Genomic DNA, 13,563 nt, shown 5'->3' with positions numbered 1-13,563 from the left:
TTCATATTCTTTGCCCATTTTTAATGAGGTTATGTGTCTTTTTGTTGTTGAGTTCTGAGAGTTCTTTTTGTATTCTGAATACAAGTACCTTAGATATATGATTTGGAAATATTTTCTCCCATTCTATGGATTTTCTCACTCTTGATGGTATCTTTGTAAACAAAAGTTTTTGAGTTTGCTGAGGTGTAATTTATCTATTTTTTTTCTTTTATCACTTGTGCTTTTGGTGTTGTATCTAAGAAACCATTGCCTACCCCAGTGTCACAAAGATTTACTCATATGTTTTCTTCTGAGTTTTGTAGTTTTAGCTCTTACATTTAAGTCAATGATCTATTTTGAGTTAATTTCTGTATATGGTGTGAGGGAGAGTTCTGCCTTCATTCTTTTGCATGTGAATATGAAATTCTCTGAGCAGCATTTGTTGAGAAGATTGTCCTAACCCCATTCAATGGTCTTGGTAGCCTTGTTGGGAATCATTTGACCATGGATTTGTGGGCTTATTTCTGGACTCTCGATTCTGTTCAGTTGATCTATATGTTTATCTTTATGCCAGTACTGACTGTCTTGATTATTGTAACTTTACATGTATTCTTCCTTCTTGGCTTTGAAGTATTGTTTATTTTAAGATAAAAAAAAGAGAAAAAGTTCTGAGCATGATTATTTTCCCCAGATTTTGCCGAACCGTTGACCATGCCTGGTTACGGAGGAGCAGCCTCTGCTGGAGCCTCTGTTTTTGGTGCTACTGGGTTGGATAACCAGCCTCCGGAGGAGACTGTATCTATCATCACCTCCATGGGATTCCATCGAAATCAGGCTATTCAGGCACTACGTGCAACGGTAAGTGCGAGAGACTGTGCGGTGGATTCTCTTCTCTGATTGGAGTGGTTTGTATTTCGTCAGTAGCAATTGAGACTTTCCAGTATTCTGTGATCTTTTGGGGTCATGTTTGCCTTACTCTATACACCGCTGTGGCCCACAGAGATTTATTTGCATATATAGTATATATAAAGCTCAAGTAAATGAATGAGGGAATCATACACAGAGTTTAACACTAGGGAGATAAGAAAAAAAATAGGGAGATAATATAACTGGGGCAAGATGATCTAACTGAAAGAAGCTCCATATCATCTCAGTGCTTATTTACAGAGGGCCAGACATTTGACCTACAGCTTACTTGTTGTCCTAGAGCGAAGAGGGATGCATGAAATCCTGTGTTCAATCAGGCAGTTCTTCAGGAAAAATCATGCTTTTTTGATACTAAGACCTTGGAGAAATGTCCCCGGAAGTCCTCATAGTGAAGACTGCATGGGTCCTTGGAATTCTCTGCTCCTGTTTCCCTCTGCAGAGAGAGAAGGTTCTTCCTGTATTCATGAACCTTCTGATATTGTCAGGAGAGAAGGCACCATGAAGCTAGAGGATAGATAGAAGTTTCCCTTTCACAGGGCACATCTTTGTTTAATATTGAGGGGAAAGTACTTTTATTTTTTAAACCCATCCTTCCTTGCCACACTATGTTCCATTTATGAGTGATTGTCTGCTACCGATTCCTTCTCAGTGTCTGGACTGGTTGCCTGCTGGTCACCACGATTCTCAACTAGCATTTGTTTCACTCTGGGCACCTGCTTATGTCTTATTTTCCTTGGTTGACTCTTCCACCAGAGATTCTGACTATGTCTAAATAAACTCTTTACCCCTCCAGTGGTATCACAAACAGGGGGGAGATGGACATGTTTTTCTGGTCATTTGGTTTGAACTGTACGGAGGTCAGTTTAAAACAATTTAACTTAACTAACCAGTGTTGTCATCATTAATCAAGGTATTGATCTTGTCTCTACTGCAGACAACCATTGTGCCAACGTTTGGGGAGAGGAGGCGTTAATATAGTACTCATATTGGTACCCTTCTACCTGGCATGGTTATCTGCAGGAAATATAGTTGGCAGAGAATGTAGTGCAGTTATTGAGGCCTTCGGAAGGGCTGCACCCAAACACATGCCATACTTCTTGGCATTCTGTACCCCATCATTATCAGCATCAGCCTACAGAAATAAAGACTGATATGGGCCTTGGAATGCTGATCTGCTGCTCAGAATTTTTTCCAGTGAGTCTAGTTACTGATCTCGGTTGGGAGACTTGCAGAATACCAAGCACATTTCATATGTGGAGTCAGAGCTTCTTATTCAGAAGACACTTAGGACTAATGGATTCAGGCCTCCTGTCGTAGCTGCTTGACATCCTGGTTCACATGGTCAGGATATAATGAGGCCTGAGGGCTGCATTCACTGTAAACATGTTTTGTTTTATTAGAACAGTAACCTGGAAAGAGCCCTGGATTGGATCTTTAGCCACCCCGAGTTTGAGGAGGACAGTGACTTTGTGATCGAGATGGAGAATAACGCCAATGCAAACATTATTTCCGAGGCCAAGCCGGAAGGACCTCGAGTTAAGGATGGATCTGGAAGTAAGTTCTTTGCCTGAGGGATTGTCTGAGAAATTGTGACTATGCATTCGGCTCACCCCCTTACACCCTCGACCCAGTCATTGCCCCTGAAGGGCTGTCAGGATGGCAGGAAGAGGTGCCATAAGCCAATGTTCTACCTTTGGATAGTAAACACTTATGTGTGTCACTGTGTGCCAGGCACTGTTCTAAGCTCTTTGCATGTATACAGTCAGTTAGTCCTCAACACACTCATTTTATAGGGGGGAAACAGAGGCACAGAAAGGTTACGTACCTTGCCTGAGGTCACGCAGCTCTTAAGAGGTAGAGCCAAGACTCAAACCCAGAATCCATGTTCTTTCTCACTGTGATACCCTGCCTCTCAGACCGTCATTGCCTACAGGATAATGTTCAGGCTCTTTATCCTGGCATCCATCTCCTCCTCCAGTCAGATGTCAGCCTACCTTCTCCCAGTGTCATTTCTTCTGCCCCTCGCTACCCCCACAGTTCAGATGCCTAGAACTGTAGCCACAGCACCAGCCCACCCCACCCAGCTGTCATTCACCCTCTTCTCGCTACTTCCAGGCCTTTGCTCAGGCTAATCCTTCCCTGTGAAATGCCTTTTCTCCTATCACTGCACACCAAAATCCTTACTGTGATCCAAAACTTGGTCGCAGATTCTGTTTCTCTTATTGGCTTTCCCGGGTCCTTGTCAGTCAGTCCATCCTTACCCTATGTGCTCGTAATAATTATACCAATATGAACAACACTTCCTTTTGTGCCACCCTTAATCCTCACAATAACCCTCCAAGGTAGATTTTACAGACGAAGGAACTGAGTAAAGAAGGTTAATTGCCAAGGTCACGTAGCTGAGTGATGGGTAGAACCAGAATTCCAACCGAGGCAGGCAGTCTGCCTCTGGAACCTGTGCCCAGAGCCACTGTAACATGGTGTTTGTTCCTTTGTTATTAGAGATATCAAATTCATCTCGCAATACAATTATTTACGTCAGTATCTGTGTCTCCCATTTGACTGGAAGCTGTGGAGAACAGAGGCCATTTTACTTTGATAAAGCTCATGGTGGTTAGCACATAGAAAGTACCAAATAAAAATAATTGGATTTAGTTAAATCACACTAGTAGTGTTCATTCCTATCGCCATAGAGCTGTAGCTCTACTTAGAAATGGTCTTACCAGACATAATGTGTATGTATTGATCTAGCTCTAGAGAGAGAGAATGGGAGGGAAACCTTCTTTTATATAAAATGGAAATTTCTTTATTTAAAATTTTTAATCCTGTCTAGGTAAGAAAAGGATGAAATAAAGTTCTACCAACTTCTATATTCAAAGGATCTTGTATTACTTTTTAGAAACCAGTGGTTTGCCTAAAATATTAAAATCTATAATAGGCAAGTCATCAATAATTCACAGGCAGGATTTATTACTTGTTACATGTCCATTGGTTCACTGCTTCCTTGACTTTCTGTAATGGACTTGGGTGAGTCCTTCTCACAGAAGGAATAAACCACAAGATGGAGCCATCGTAAAGCTGCCAAGGTATCTGGCTGCAGAGGGAGGGCGAGTCTGATCATTAGGGTTTTCTGTCTTCTGATGGAGCCTGGAGGGACCCCAACCATTCTCTCCAAGGCAGACCCTACTGATCTGAACAGCGCCATCCTCCCCTTGGGCTTACTGTGCTCAGAGTGATCTGCAGAGATTCCTGGCACGACTGGTTTTGAGTTGCATCTTTGAATAGGATGTCACGATGTGATTTAAAGGTACTATGGGCCAAACTCTGTGGCCTTGGTCCTCATCACCCCCAAATTTAGGGCACTTGTGGGTGGGGGTGAGGAAAGAGACAGAGATGTGCTATGAGAAGTCACATACAGGATGTGCAGAATCTCAGGGCAGTAGTAGTGAAAATTTTAATTATGAAAAACCGACAAACATAAACCACCCTAACTCAGCAAATGCATTTTGCCTCTGAACAGATGTTTCTATTTACTTATTTTTAAATTAAATTTATTCTGGTGACATTGGCTAATAGGATCATATAGGTTTCAAATGCACATTTCTATGATACATGATCTGTATATTGCATTGTGTCGTATCATCCACCCAAAGTCACATCAGCTTCCATCACCATATATTTGGCCCTTTTTACCCTTTACTACCCTCCAACCCCCTTCCCAGATGTTTTTACAGAAGCCTTTCTAGCACTGTGCCTGGCCCCTGGGATCAGAAAATGAATGATTGAATGAAGAATTAAATGAATGGCAGCAGGTAGTGGTCACAGGGATAGTTTGGTTTTCTTTTTTGCTCTCTCCATAGGTGCTCAATGGAGAAAGCAAAAAGACTTAGCGCCCTATTTTGTGTTACATTGCATACATCACAGGAAATGAAAATATGTTTATTGTGCTTTGTTGCATTAGCACTTGAACACATGTCAGTCACTTCTCCTTTAAAAAAATTATCATTTATATTGCTTATTTTTTCTTATAATTAAAAGCATATGTGATAATTTTAGAAACCTGAAAAAAATACAGACATCTGAAAAGAGAAAAAAGAAATGACTCAACAATCCCACTACCCAGTCATAACCACTGTTAATGTTTTGTATATATTTTTATACCTTTCTATGCAAATACATAAAGCTGAGTATAAATATATATATATTTTTAAGAGGATGCATTTAAAAAAATATTTTTATTGATTTCAGTGAGAGAGAGAGAGAGAGAAAGAGAGAGAGAGAGAGGGAGAGAGAGAAACATCAATGATGAGAATCATTGATTGGCTGCTTCCTGCATGCCCCTACTGGGGATCGAGCCCACAACCTGGGCATCTGCCCTTGACCAGAATCAAACCTGGGACCCTTCAGTACACAGGCTGATGCTCTATCCACTGAGCCAAACAAGCCAGGGCTAAACATGTATATTTATAAAAAATACAAAGTCTATTCTATACATGTTATTTTATTTTCTGCTTTTCCCCTAATTGTGGGTGTCCATATACATAAGTCTAAATCATTGAATAGCTATATATATAAAAGCCTAAGCGACGTTACAACCAGACGACCGGATGACCAGCCGGTAGCTATGACAAGCACTGACCACCAGGGGGCAGAGGCTTAATGCAGGAACTGTCCCTGGTGGTCAGTGCACTCTCACAGCCAACCTCCTGTGGCTGGCCAACCACCCGTGGTCCCACCCCTTAGCCCGCCAGCCCTGATCAGCCCCTATTGGGACTGGGCGAGATGGCCTCGATTGGCCCGGATCGCCAGCCAGGCCAAGGGACCCCACCCATGCACAAATTCATGCACCGGGCCTCCAGTATATTAATAACATTTCACTATATAGATGTACCATAATTTATATCCCTAATTTTAGACCAACTAGTTATTATTTAAATAAAAGATGATTACAGAAAGTTTCAAATAACAAGGTTATTTGTACATTCAGAAGATGATGGTAGTGGTTTTTTAAAATTTCTTAAGGGATGAATTCTGTTCACAGAAGTACAACAAATGCCTTTTTCAATCCCTATCCAGGTAATAAACATTTGCTCACATTTAAATTTCTTCCTTTCCTTCTCTTGATTATTTCCTTAGGGTAAGTTTCTGGAAGTGAAGTTTGTGAGTAACATCTCAGGTTTTTGAGGTTTTATTATGGATTATTATCTTAGCCCAACAAACACCCTGGTGGCTCTCCTGTTCCCCATCGGGCTGAGCACTTTTCATAATTTCTTATATCTTTATTGCCTAGTTGCTTTTCTTCTTGTGTTAATCGTGTCTTCATTTCCTTTGGCCCATTTCCCCATTTTTATTGGGGTTTTCAGCCGTTTTTTATTGATTCTTATGAGAGTTTCCTGTATTATCTGTTAGTTTGGGAATACTGGCACCTTTACAGTATTTGAGTTTTTCTGGCCAGAAACATGTTATCCTTTTCCTTTGAGTCACGTTTCCCTTTTCCGGCCCCTGCAACGCGATGTGGTTTTCTTTATAAATATCCCATCACAATTCCATTTTCTGTTACTTACGAATAAAATATTTCCCCCTTATTTTTTCTAAATTGTTATTGCTGAACTTTGGAAAGTTCCCGATCTTATACTTGGCCATTCTGCAGGATTTGATTAGAATTAATTAACTTGATGGGTTAACTTGGGGAGTTGTATATTCTGTGTAGGTAGGTTGTTTACATTCCCAAGACATGGCTTTTTAATTTTTTGGGGAGAGAAGGGGAGTGTTGGTTGGCGAATTGGCTAGGACAATTTAAAGGTAAGGGTAATTGGTATTTAGGAGCAAAATGGAGAGCCAAAACAGACAGACAGACAGTCAAAGAAACCAAATAAAACCAACAACCTCAGTTTTCAGGCTCTGTTGTAAGTGGCAGGAGTGCTGAGCAATAGTTGTCTAAGCAGAAAGGGAAGTATCGTATCATAAAAGCTGGTAAGTCCCAGGGAGACTTGACTCCGGGTCTGAAACCCTTTTATCTGAAACCCTTTTATCTGAATGTGCCTCTTGGCTCTGCTTCCTCTGGGTTGGTTCCAGTCTGGGATGGGCTCTCCCTGGTGACCTCAGGATGGCTGCCATTGCCTCCTGCAGCTGTATCTCCTCAGGCCACTCAGCAAAGGCCTTGAGACCCATGCATGTGTCCACCTCTCCCCAGTCACGGGCCTCATACTTGGAGCCTGAGGGTGGAGATATTTTCCTTCCTAGCTTGTGAGTCCTTCAAGCCCTGGTTCAAGTGTGGTCCTGGGCCAGCAGAATCGGCATCACCTCTGATTTGTTAGAAATGCGAATTCTTGGGCCCCACCCAGACCTACTGGGTTAGAACCTCTGGGAGCCGCTCAGCCATCTGTTTCAGCAGGCCCGCCAAGTGGTTCTAATTCCGTTTAAACCAAAGAAACACACCTTAAAAGCAAGATTAGGTTACTATTGTCTTAGGAAGGAGTAAAGTGGCTACTGGGACATCAGGTTAACGCTGAAAATGATAAGTTTGGTGTTTGAGTTGGAAAAAAGTGACTATACACATTCTTCCTTGAGGGAATATGTCAATTAAAAATCTCTACTGCCATCTTTTTGCATGAAGAAGTCATGCCATTACATGAAATTCTTTTATTTAAATGTTACCTAATTTACTTAAAAGGGTCAGTGCTGTTAATGCTTGGTGAAACAGCTGGCCTTTACTCAACGCCTGCTCTAGGCATTTCCTCGCTCCTCGCAGCAGGGTATTCAGATGGTGGCTCCCACTAGCTAAGTGCCTCCTAGTGCTGGAACCAGCTTGGAATTCAGGTCTGTTTGATTTTGAAGCCTGTGCACTTTCTCCTTTACCCACTATTGAGTCATCTTATTTTATTATTTATTTATTTATTTATTTAAAAAAATATTTTTATTGATTTCAAAGAAGAAGGGAGAGGGAGAGAGAGATAGAAACATCAATGATGAGAGAGAATCATTGATCGGCTGCCTCCTGCATGCCCCACACTGAGGATTTGAGCCTGAAACCTGGGCACGTGCCCTGACCAGAATTGAACTGTGACCTCCTGGTTCATGGGTTGACGTTCAACCACTGAGCCATGCTGGCTGGGTTTGAGTCATCTTATTTTAGATTTTCCATATTGGAATGGAGGCAGGAGATTATTTATTATTATTATTATTATTTTTTTTTTGTTAATCCTCACAAGAGGATATTTTTTCCATTGTTTTTTAGGGAGAGAGGAAGAGAGAGGTAAAGATAGAGAGAAACATCAATGTGAGAGAAATACATCGATTGGTTGCCTCCTGCATGAGCCTCTACCACAGTGGTTCTCAACCTTCTGGCCCTTTAAATACAGTTTCTCATGTTGTGACCCAACCATAAAATTATTTTCGTTACTACTTCATAACTGTAATGTTGCTACTGTTATGAATCGTAATGTAAATATCTGATATGCAGGATGGTCTTAGGCGACCCCTGTGAAAGGGTCGTTCAACCGCCAAAGGGGTCGCGACCCACAGGTTGAGAACCGCTGCCCTACGAGGTACTTGCTCTTGATCGGAATCGAACCTGGGACCCTTTGGTCCGCAGGCCGACGCTCTATCCACTGAACCAAACTGGCTAGGGTGGCAGGAGTTTATTTTTGAAAAGGCTCTATTTGTCATCATTTTAGGGCAGGCACCTACCTTTCTGTTGTATTTTTTAAAATTTCAAAAAAGTGGAAAATCAGTCTCTCAGTCTGACCTATCTGGGCTTCTGCTATTTGCAAAATCATTCCTGTTTCTGTGTTGCACTTGATGAGCATTTAATTTTTTATAAAAAGAACTGCCAATGTAATTACAATGTGATTAGGCTGTGATTACTCAAACCTGCCCTGGCTCCTTCAACCTCATCACCAGCGGTTCAGACTTCTCCTGCCCCAGCTGAGATTTTCCAGCAAGGGGAGCCGAGAGGCAGCTGCCTTAACCTGTTATTGATTTACCCAAACCCCCCTTCTTCTCTTTTTGGGAACTCAGACGTTTTCTAAATCAAGCTGTTGGGGGAAGAAGTGATTTGCAGACATAGATTGTTTATGAGTCAAATGCTCGTCAACTGGAGACGATGTTTCCCCTTGGTTGTACGGAGGGAGTTAGGAGTGGGTAATGCCACAAATGATCCAAGTTAGGAAGATTCGGTTGGAAAACTCAGTTTGGGTTTCTCACCAGAAGGCTGCAGAGTCCCTGGGGTCTCGGTGGTTATTTGACAGAATCTTTTGGTGTTTCTGTATTCTGGCCCCCTCTGTAGACCAATTGATGTGTTTCACCCTAATGAGATACTGCTGCTCTTCAAATCAATGGTCTAGTGCAGTGGTTCTCAACTTGTGGGTCGCGACCCCTTTGGCGGTCAAACGACCCTTTCACAGGGGTCGTCTAAGACCATCCTGCATATCAGATATTTACATTACAATTCATAACAGTAGCAACATTACAGTTACGAAGTAGCAACGAAAATAATTTTATGGTTGGGTCACAACATGAGGAACCCCTAGTGGTTCTCAACCTTCTGGCCCTTTAAATACAGTTCCTCATGTTACTGTAATGTTGCTACTGTTATGAATCGTAATGTAAATATCTGATATGCAGGATGGTCTTAGACGACCCCTGTGAAAGGGTGGTTCGACCGCCAAAGGGGTCGCGACCCACAGGTTGAGAACTGCTGTAAAATAGAAATTCATTTAATTGCACTCCTGAATCTAGAGTTGCTTTTGTTCATTATGTATTGTTGAACTATGATTTTCAAAGAGGTAAAGTCATGACTCTCAGGTACATATAAACTGAACACATTTCAGATTTTCTTTGACCCATTTATTAATGAGGGAAGCAGTTAGATGTTGTTATGGATTCAAAAACATCTGAAAAGCTAAGGTATTTAAAGATAAATTGAGCCCTGGCCAATTTGGCTCAGTGGATAGAGTGTTGGCCCACAGACTGAAGGGTTCTAGGTTTGATTCTGGTCAAGGGCACGTACCTCGGTTGCAGGTTTGATCCCCAGCCCTGGTTGGGAGGCAACCAATTGATGTGTCTCACATCGATGTTTCTCTCTCTCTCTCTGTCTCTCCCCCTCCCTTCCATTCTCTCTAAAATAAATAAATAAATAAATAAATAAATAAATGGGAAAATATCCTCAAGTGAGGGTTAACAACATAAATAAATAAATAAATAAATAAATTGATTGCTGAATTAGATATAAAATTAGTGTCTACCAGGACCATAAACCTTGAGGTTATATGTTTTACTGAACAGATGATTTTTGTTTCTTTACCAGGAAAGATCTACAAGTTAAGTAACTTCATTATGTCTGGGACCTTTAATCAGCAGTAAGCAGTGAGATGAACTAAGTTGATTCCACCAGATCAGGGCCAGCAAATCTTTCTTTTTTTCTTTTACAGATGATAAATAAATGTTTTAGGCTTTATGGTCCATATCTGTATTATCTCATATTTTTTCCCTTTGTTCTTCCCTTTTTCCTCGGCGGTACAAAAATAGGCTATGGGCTGGATTTGGCCTATGGGTCATGGTAGTATGCTGGCCCCTCCCCTAGATAACCCTGGGGAGACCATTTCTCCATATGACATGAAAGAACATGGTGTCTACCCCTTATACTTGCCAAGTTTCATGTATGTTTTTTCTGACGGTGCTTTCTCAAAGAATAAAATCAAAGGATAATCGATATTATGTTGGATAGGGGTGGTGGTGGTAAAATGTTGACATAAAAAATTCTTCATATTAGAAAGGTTGGGAACATTTTCTGAAGTTCAAAAAAGGACAAGTTTTGTTGGGAGAGGGAAGTAGGGAGGAAGGATGATAGTTTCAGACACTGTTTAATTCTGGCTGTTTAGAAGGACACTATTTGCCAGATGTTGGACACAGTGGTTTAGGCAGTTTTTTTCCACCACTTCTGGTACTTTGAAAATTTCTCTGTTGAAAGTTAGCATTTTAAAAATGATTTACCTTGTTTTACACTGCCTTTTCTATCTACATGAAAAAAGGGGTGTGTACATTTTGGGGGGAGTGTGTGACATAATGCTGTTTTTTTTTAGAAGGGGTCCTTTGGGACCTTGGAAAAACATCAGCAGAAACTTCCTTCTCTGGTTTACCTTGACTTTCTCTTTGGAAACAAATATTAATTGAGCTTTTTTCTCTCCCTTTTTTTACCTGTTGAGCTTTGCAAATGTGTTGAGAGTGATTCTCTCTTTTGCTGTTTTTTCCTAGCAGGAGGTCTTGAATAATGCATGGGGTGGGTGCTTATATTGATAAACATGGTTAATTTTAATTGTAGGACTAAGATTTATGCTCATCTTTTTTCTTTAATTATTTATTTATTTAAAATGTATTTTTTTTTTTATTGATTTCAGAGAGGAAGGGAGAGGGAGAGAGAGATAGAAACATCACTGATGAGAGAGAATCATTGATTGGCTGCCTCCTCCACGTCCCCCACGGGGGTCGAGCCTACAGCCCAGGTATGTGCCCTGACAGGGAATCGAACCGTGATCTCCTGATTCATAGGTCAACACTTAACCACTGAACTTTACCACTGAATGACGCTGGCTGGGCTTCAATTTATTTTTTATGGTTCTGAATATACAGGTGAGTTGTTTTTAACCAAGAGGGAAAAAATTTCTTTGAGAATTTAATGACATGGGTGTATTGGGTGTGTGGATTTATCTTTTTCTCTATATCTATTTGTTTTGTCAACCCATTGGCTGTGTTGATGTCTCAGCAGTGTTTTATTGATGTGACCCTGGGTAATGGTGGGAAATGCCCATTTAAATTCTCTGATGAATTATTTTAGTCATTATTTTGGAGCACAGTTCCTTGGGGTGGGGAGCCTGGTTGGGGTATTGTGTCTTCTCTTTATTTCATGAAAACTCTAAGACAGCAGCTGCATTTTGGGAGACTAGGACTGTATCTCTCAAACTGAAGATTTGGAATTAGATGTAAGCTTATTCAAAAAGAGCTTTAAAAACCAACCAGGGTCAAGAAACATGAAAAGGTCTGAGCCCACACCCTCTCTTTCTTTTTTTTTTAAAATTTAAATTAAATCTTTATTGTTCAGATTATTATAGTTGTTCCTCTTCCCCCTGCCCCCCCATAACTCCCCTCCACCTGGTTCCCACCCCACCCTCTGCCCTTACCACCCCCCTCCACTGTCCTCATCCATAGGTGTATGATTTTTGTCCAGTCTCTTCCCACACCCCCACACCCCTTTCCCCTCTGAGAATAGTCAGTCCATTCCCTTTCTATGCCCCTGATTCTATTATATTCACCAGTTTATTCTGTTCATCAGATTATTTATTCACTTGATTTTTAGATTCACGTGTTGATAGATGTGTATTTGTTGTTCATAATTTGTATCTTTACCTTCTTCTTCTTCCTGTTCTTAAAGGATACCTTTCAGCATTTCATATAATACTGGTTTGGTGGTGATGAACTCCTTTAGCTTTTTCTTATTTGTGAAGCTCTTTATCTGACATTCAATTCTGAATGATAGCTTTGCTGGGTAAAGTAATCTTGGTTGTAGGTTCTTGGTATTCATCACTTTGAATATTTCTTGCCACTCCCTTCTGGCCTGCATAGTTTCTGTTGAGAAATCAGCTGACAGTCGTATGGGTACTCCCTTGTAGGTAACTGACTGTTTTTCTCTTGCTGCTTTTAAGATTCTCTCTTTGTCTTTTGCTCTTGTCATTTTAATTATGATGTGTCTTGATGTGGTCCTCTTTGGATTCCTTTTGTTTGGGGTTCTCTGCGCTTCCTGGACTTATAAGTCTGTTTCTTTCACCAGGTAGGGGAAGTTTTCTGTCATTATTTCTTCAAATAGGTCTTCAATATCTTGCTCTCTCTCTTCTTCTGGCACCCTCATAATTCGGATGTTGGTACGCTTGAAGTTGTCCCAGAGGCTCCTTACACTATCTTTATATTTTTGGATTCTTTTTTCTTTTTGTTTTTCTGGTTGGGTGTTTTTTGCTTCTTCATATTTCAAATCTTTGACTAGATTCTTGCAATCCTCTAGTCTGCTGTTGGAACTCTGTATAATATTCTTTATTTCAGTCAGTGTATGCTTAATTTCTAGTTGGTCCTTTTTCATATCCTCGAGGGTCTCACTAGATTTCTTGAGGGTCTCACTAAATTTATCGTCGGTTTCTAGAAAATTCTTGAAAAACCTTATAAGTGTGGTTTTGAACTCTATATCCTATAGTTTGCTTTTTTCCATTTCTGTCATTTGTGACCTGTTTCTTTGTCTCCGCATTTTTTATGCTTCCCTGTGTTGATAGAGTGGCTTTCTGTGCTAGGTGTCCTATAGGGCCCAGTGGCTCAGCCTCCACAATTATCTGAGGTGGACACTCTTGGTGCACCCCTTTGTGGGCTTTGTGCACAGTCTTGTTGTAGTTAAGCCTTGATTGTTGTAGGTATCACTGGGAGGAATTGACCTTTAGGCCAATTGGCTGTGAGAATCAGCTGTGTCTGCAGTTGCAGTGGGAGAACTTCTGTGCTGGAGACACCCTTCTGGGGCAAGACTTGCTTCAGTGGAGCTTTGGTGCTCACTGAGTCTGCTCCCTGAGTGTGTCCCTTATGGATCTGAGGAGTTGTAATCTGGATGGTCCCACTCTGACCACT

The 13,563-nt window shown here is 41.1% G+C and overlaps 1 protein-coding gene across 1 annotated transcript in view; it reads left to right on the top strand.

Annotated features, from left to right (window-relative positions):
* USP13 (ubiquitin specific peptidase 13) overlaps window positions 1–13,563 on the top strand; it is a 116,698-nt gene that overhangs the window by 90,436 nt on the left and 12,699 nt on the right. Inside the window, exons 18-19 of the mRNA XM_070406758.1 lie at window positions 671–837; window positions 2,307–2,460. Of these exons, the coding sequence (XP_070262859.1) occupies window positions 671–837; window positions 2,307–2,460 (321 nt within the window). The remainder of the gene's footprint in view (window positions 1–670; window positions 838–2,306; window positions 2,461–13,563) is intronic.

The sequence above is a fragment of the Myotis yumanensis genome, unplaced genomic scaffold, assembly GCF_028538775.1.
Source record: "Myotis yumanensis isolate MYYU_CA2020_CCGP unplaced genomic scaffold, mMyoYum1.0.hap1 SCAF_2, whole genome shotgun sequence".
NCBI lineage: Eukaryota > Metazoa > Chordata > Mammalia > Chiroptera > Vespertilionidae > Myotis > Myotis yumanensis.
This window is presented reverse-complemented; position numbering and strand designations above follow the sequence as displayed.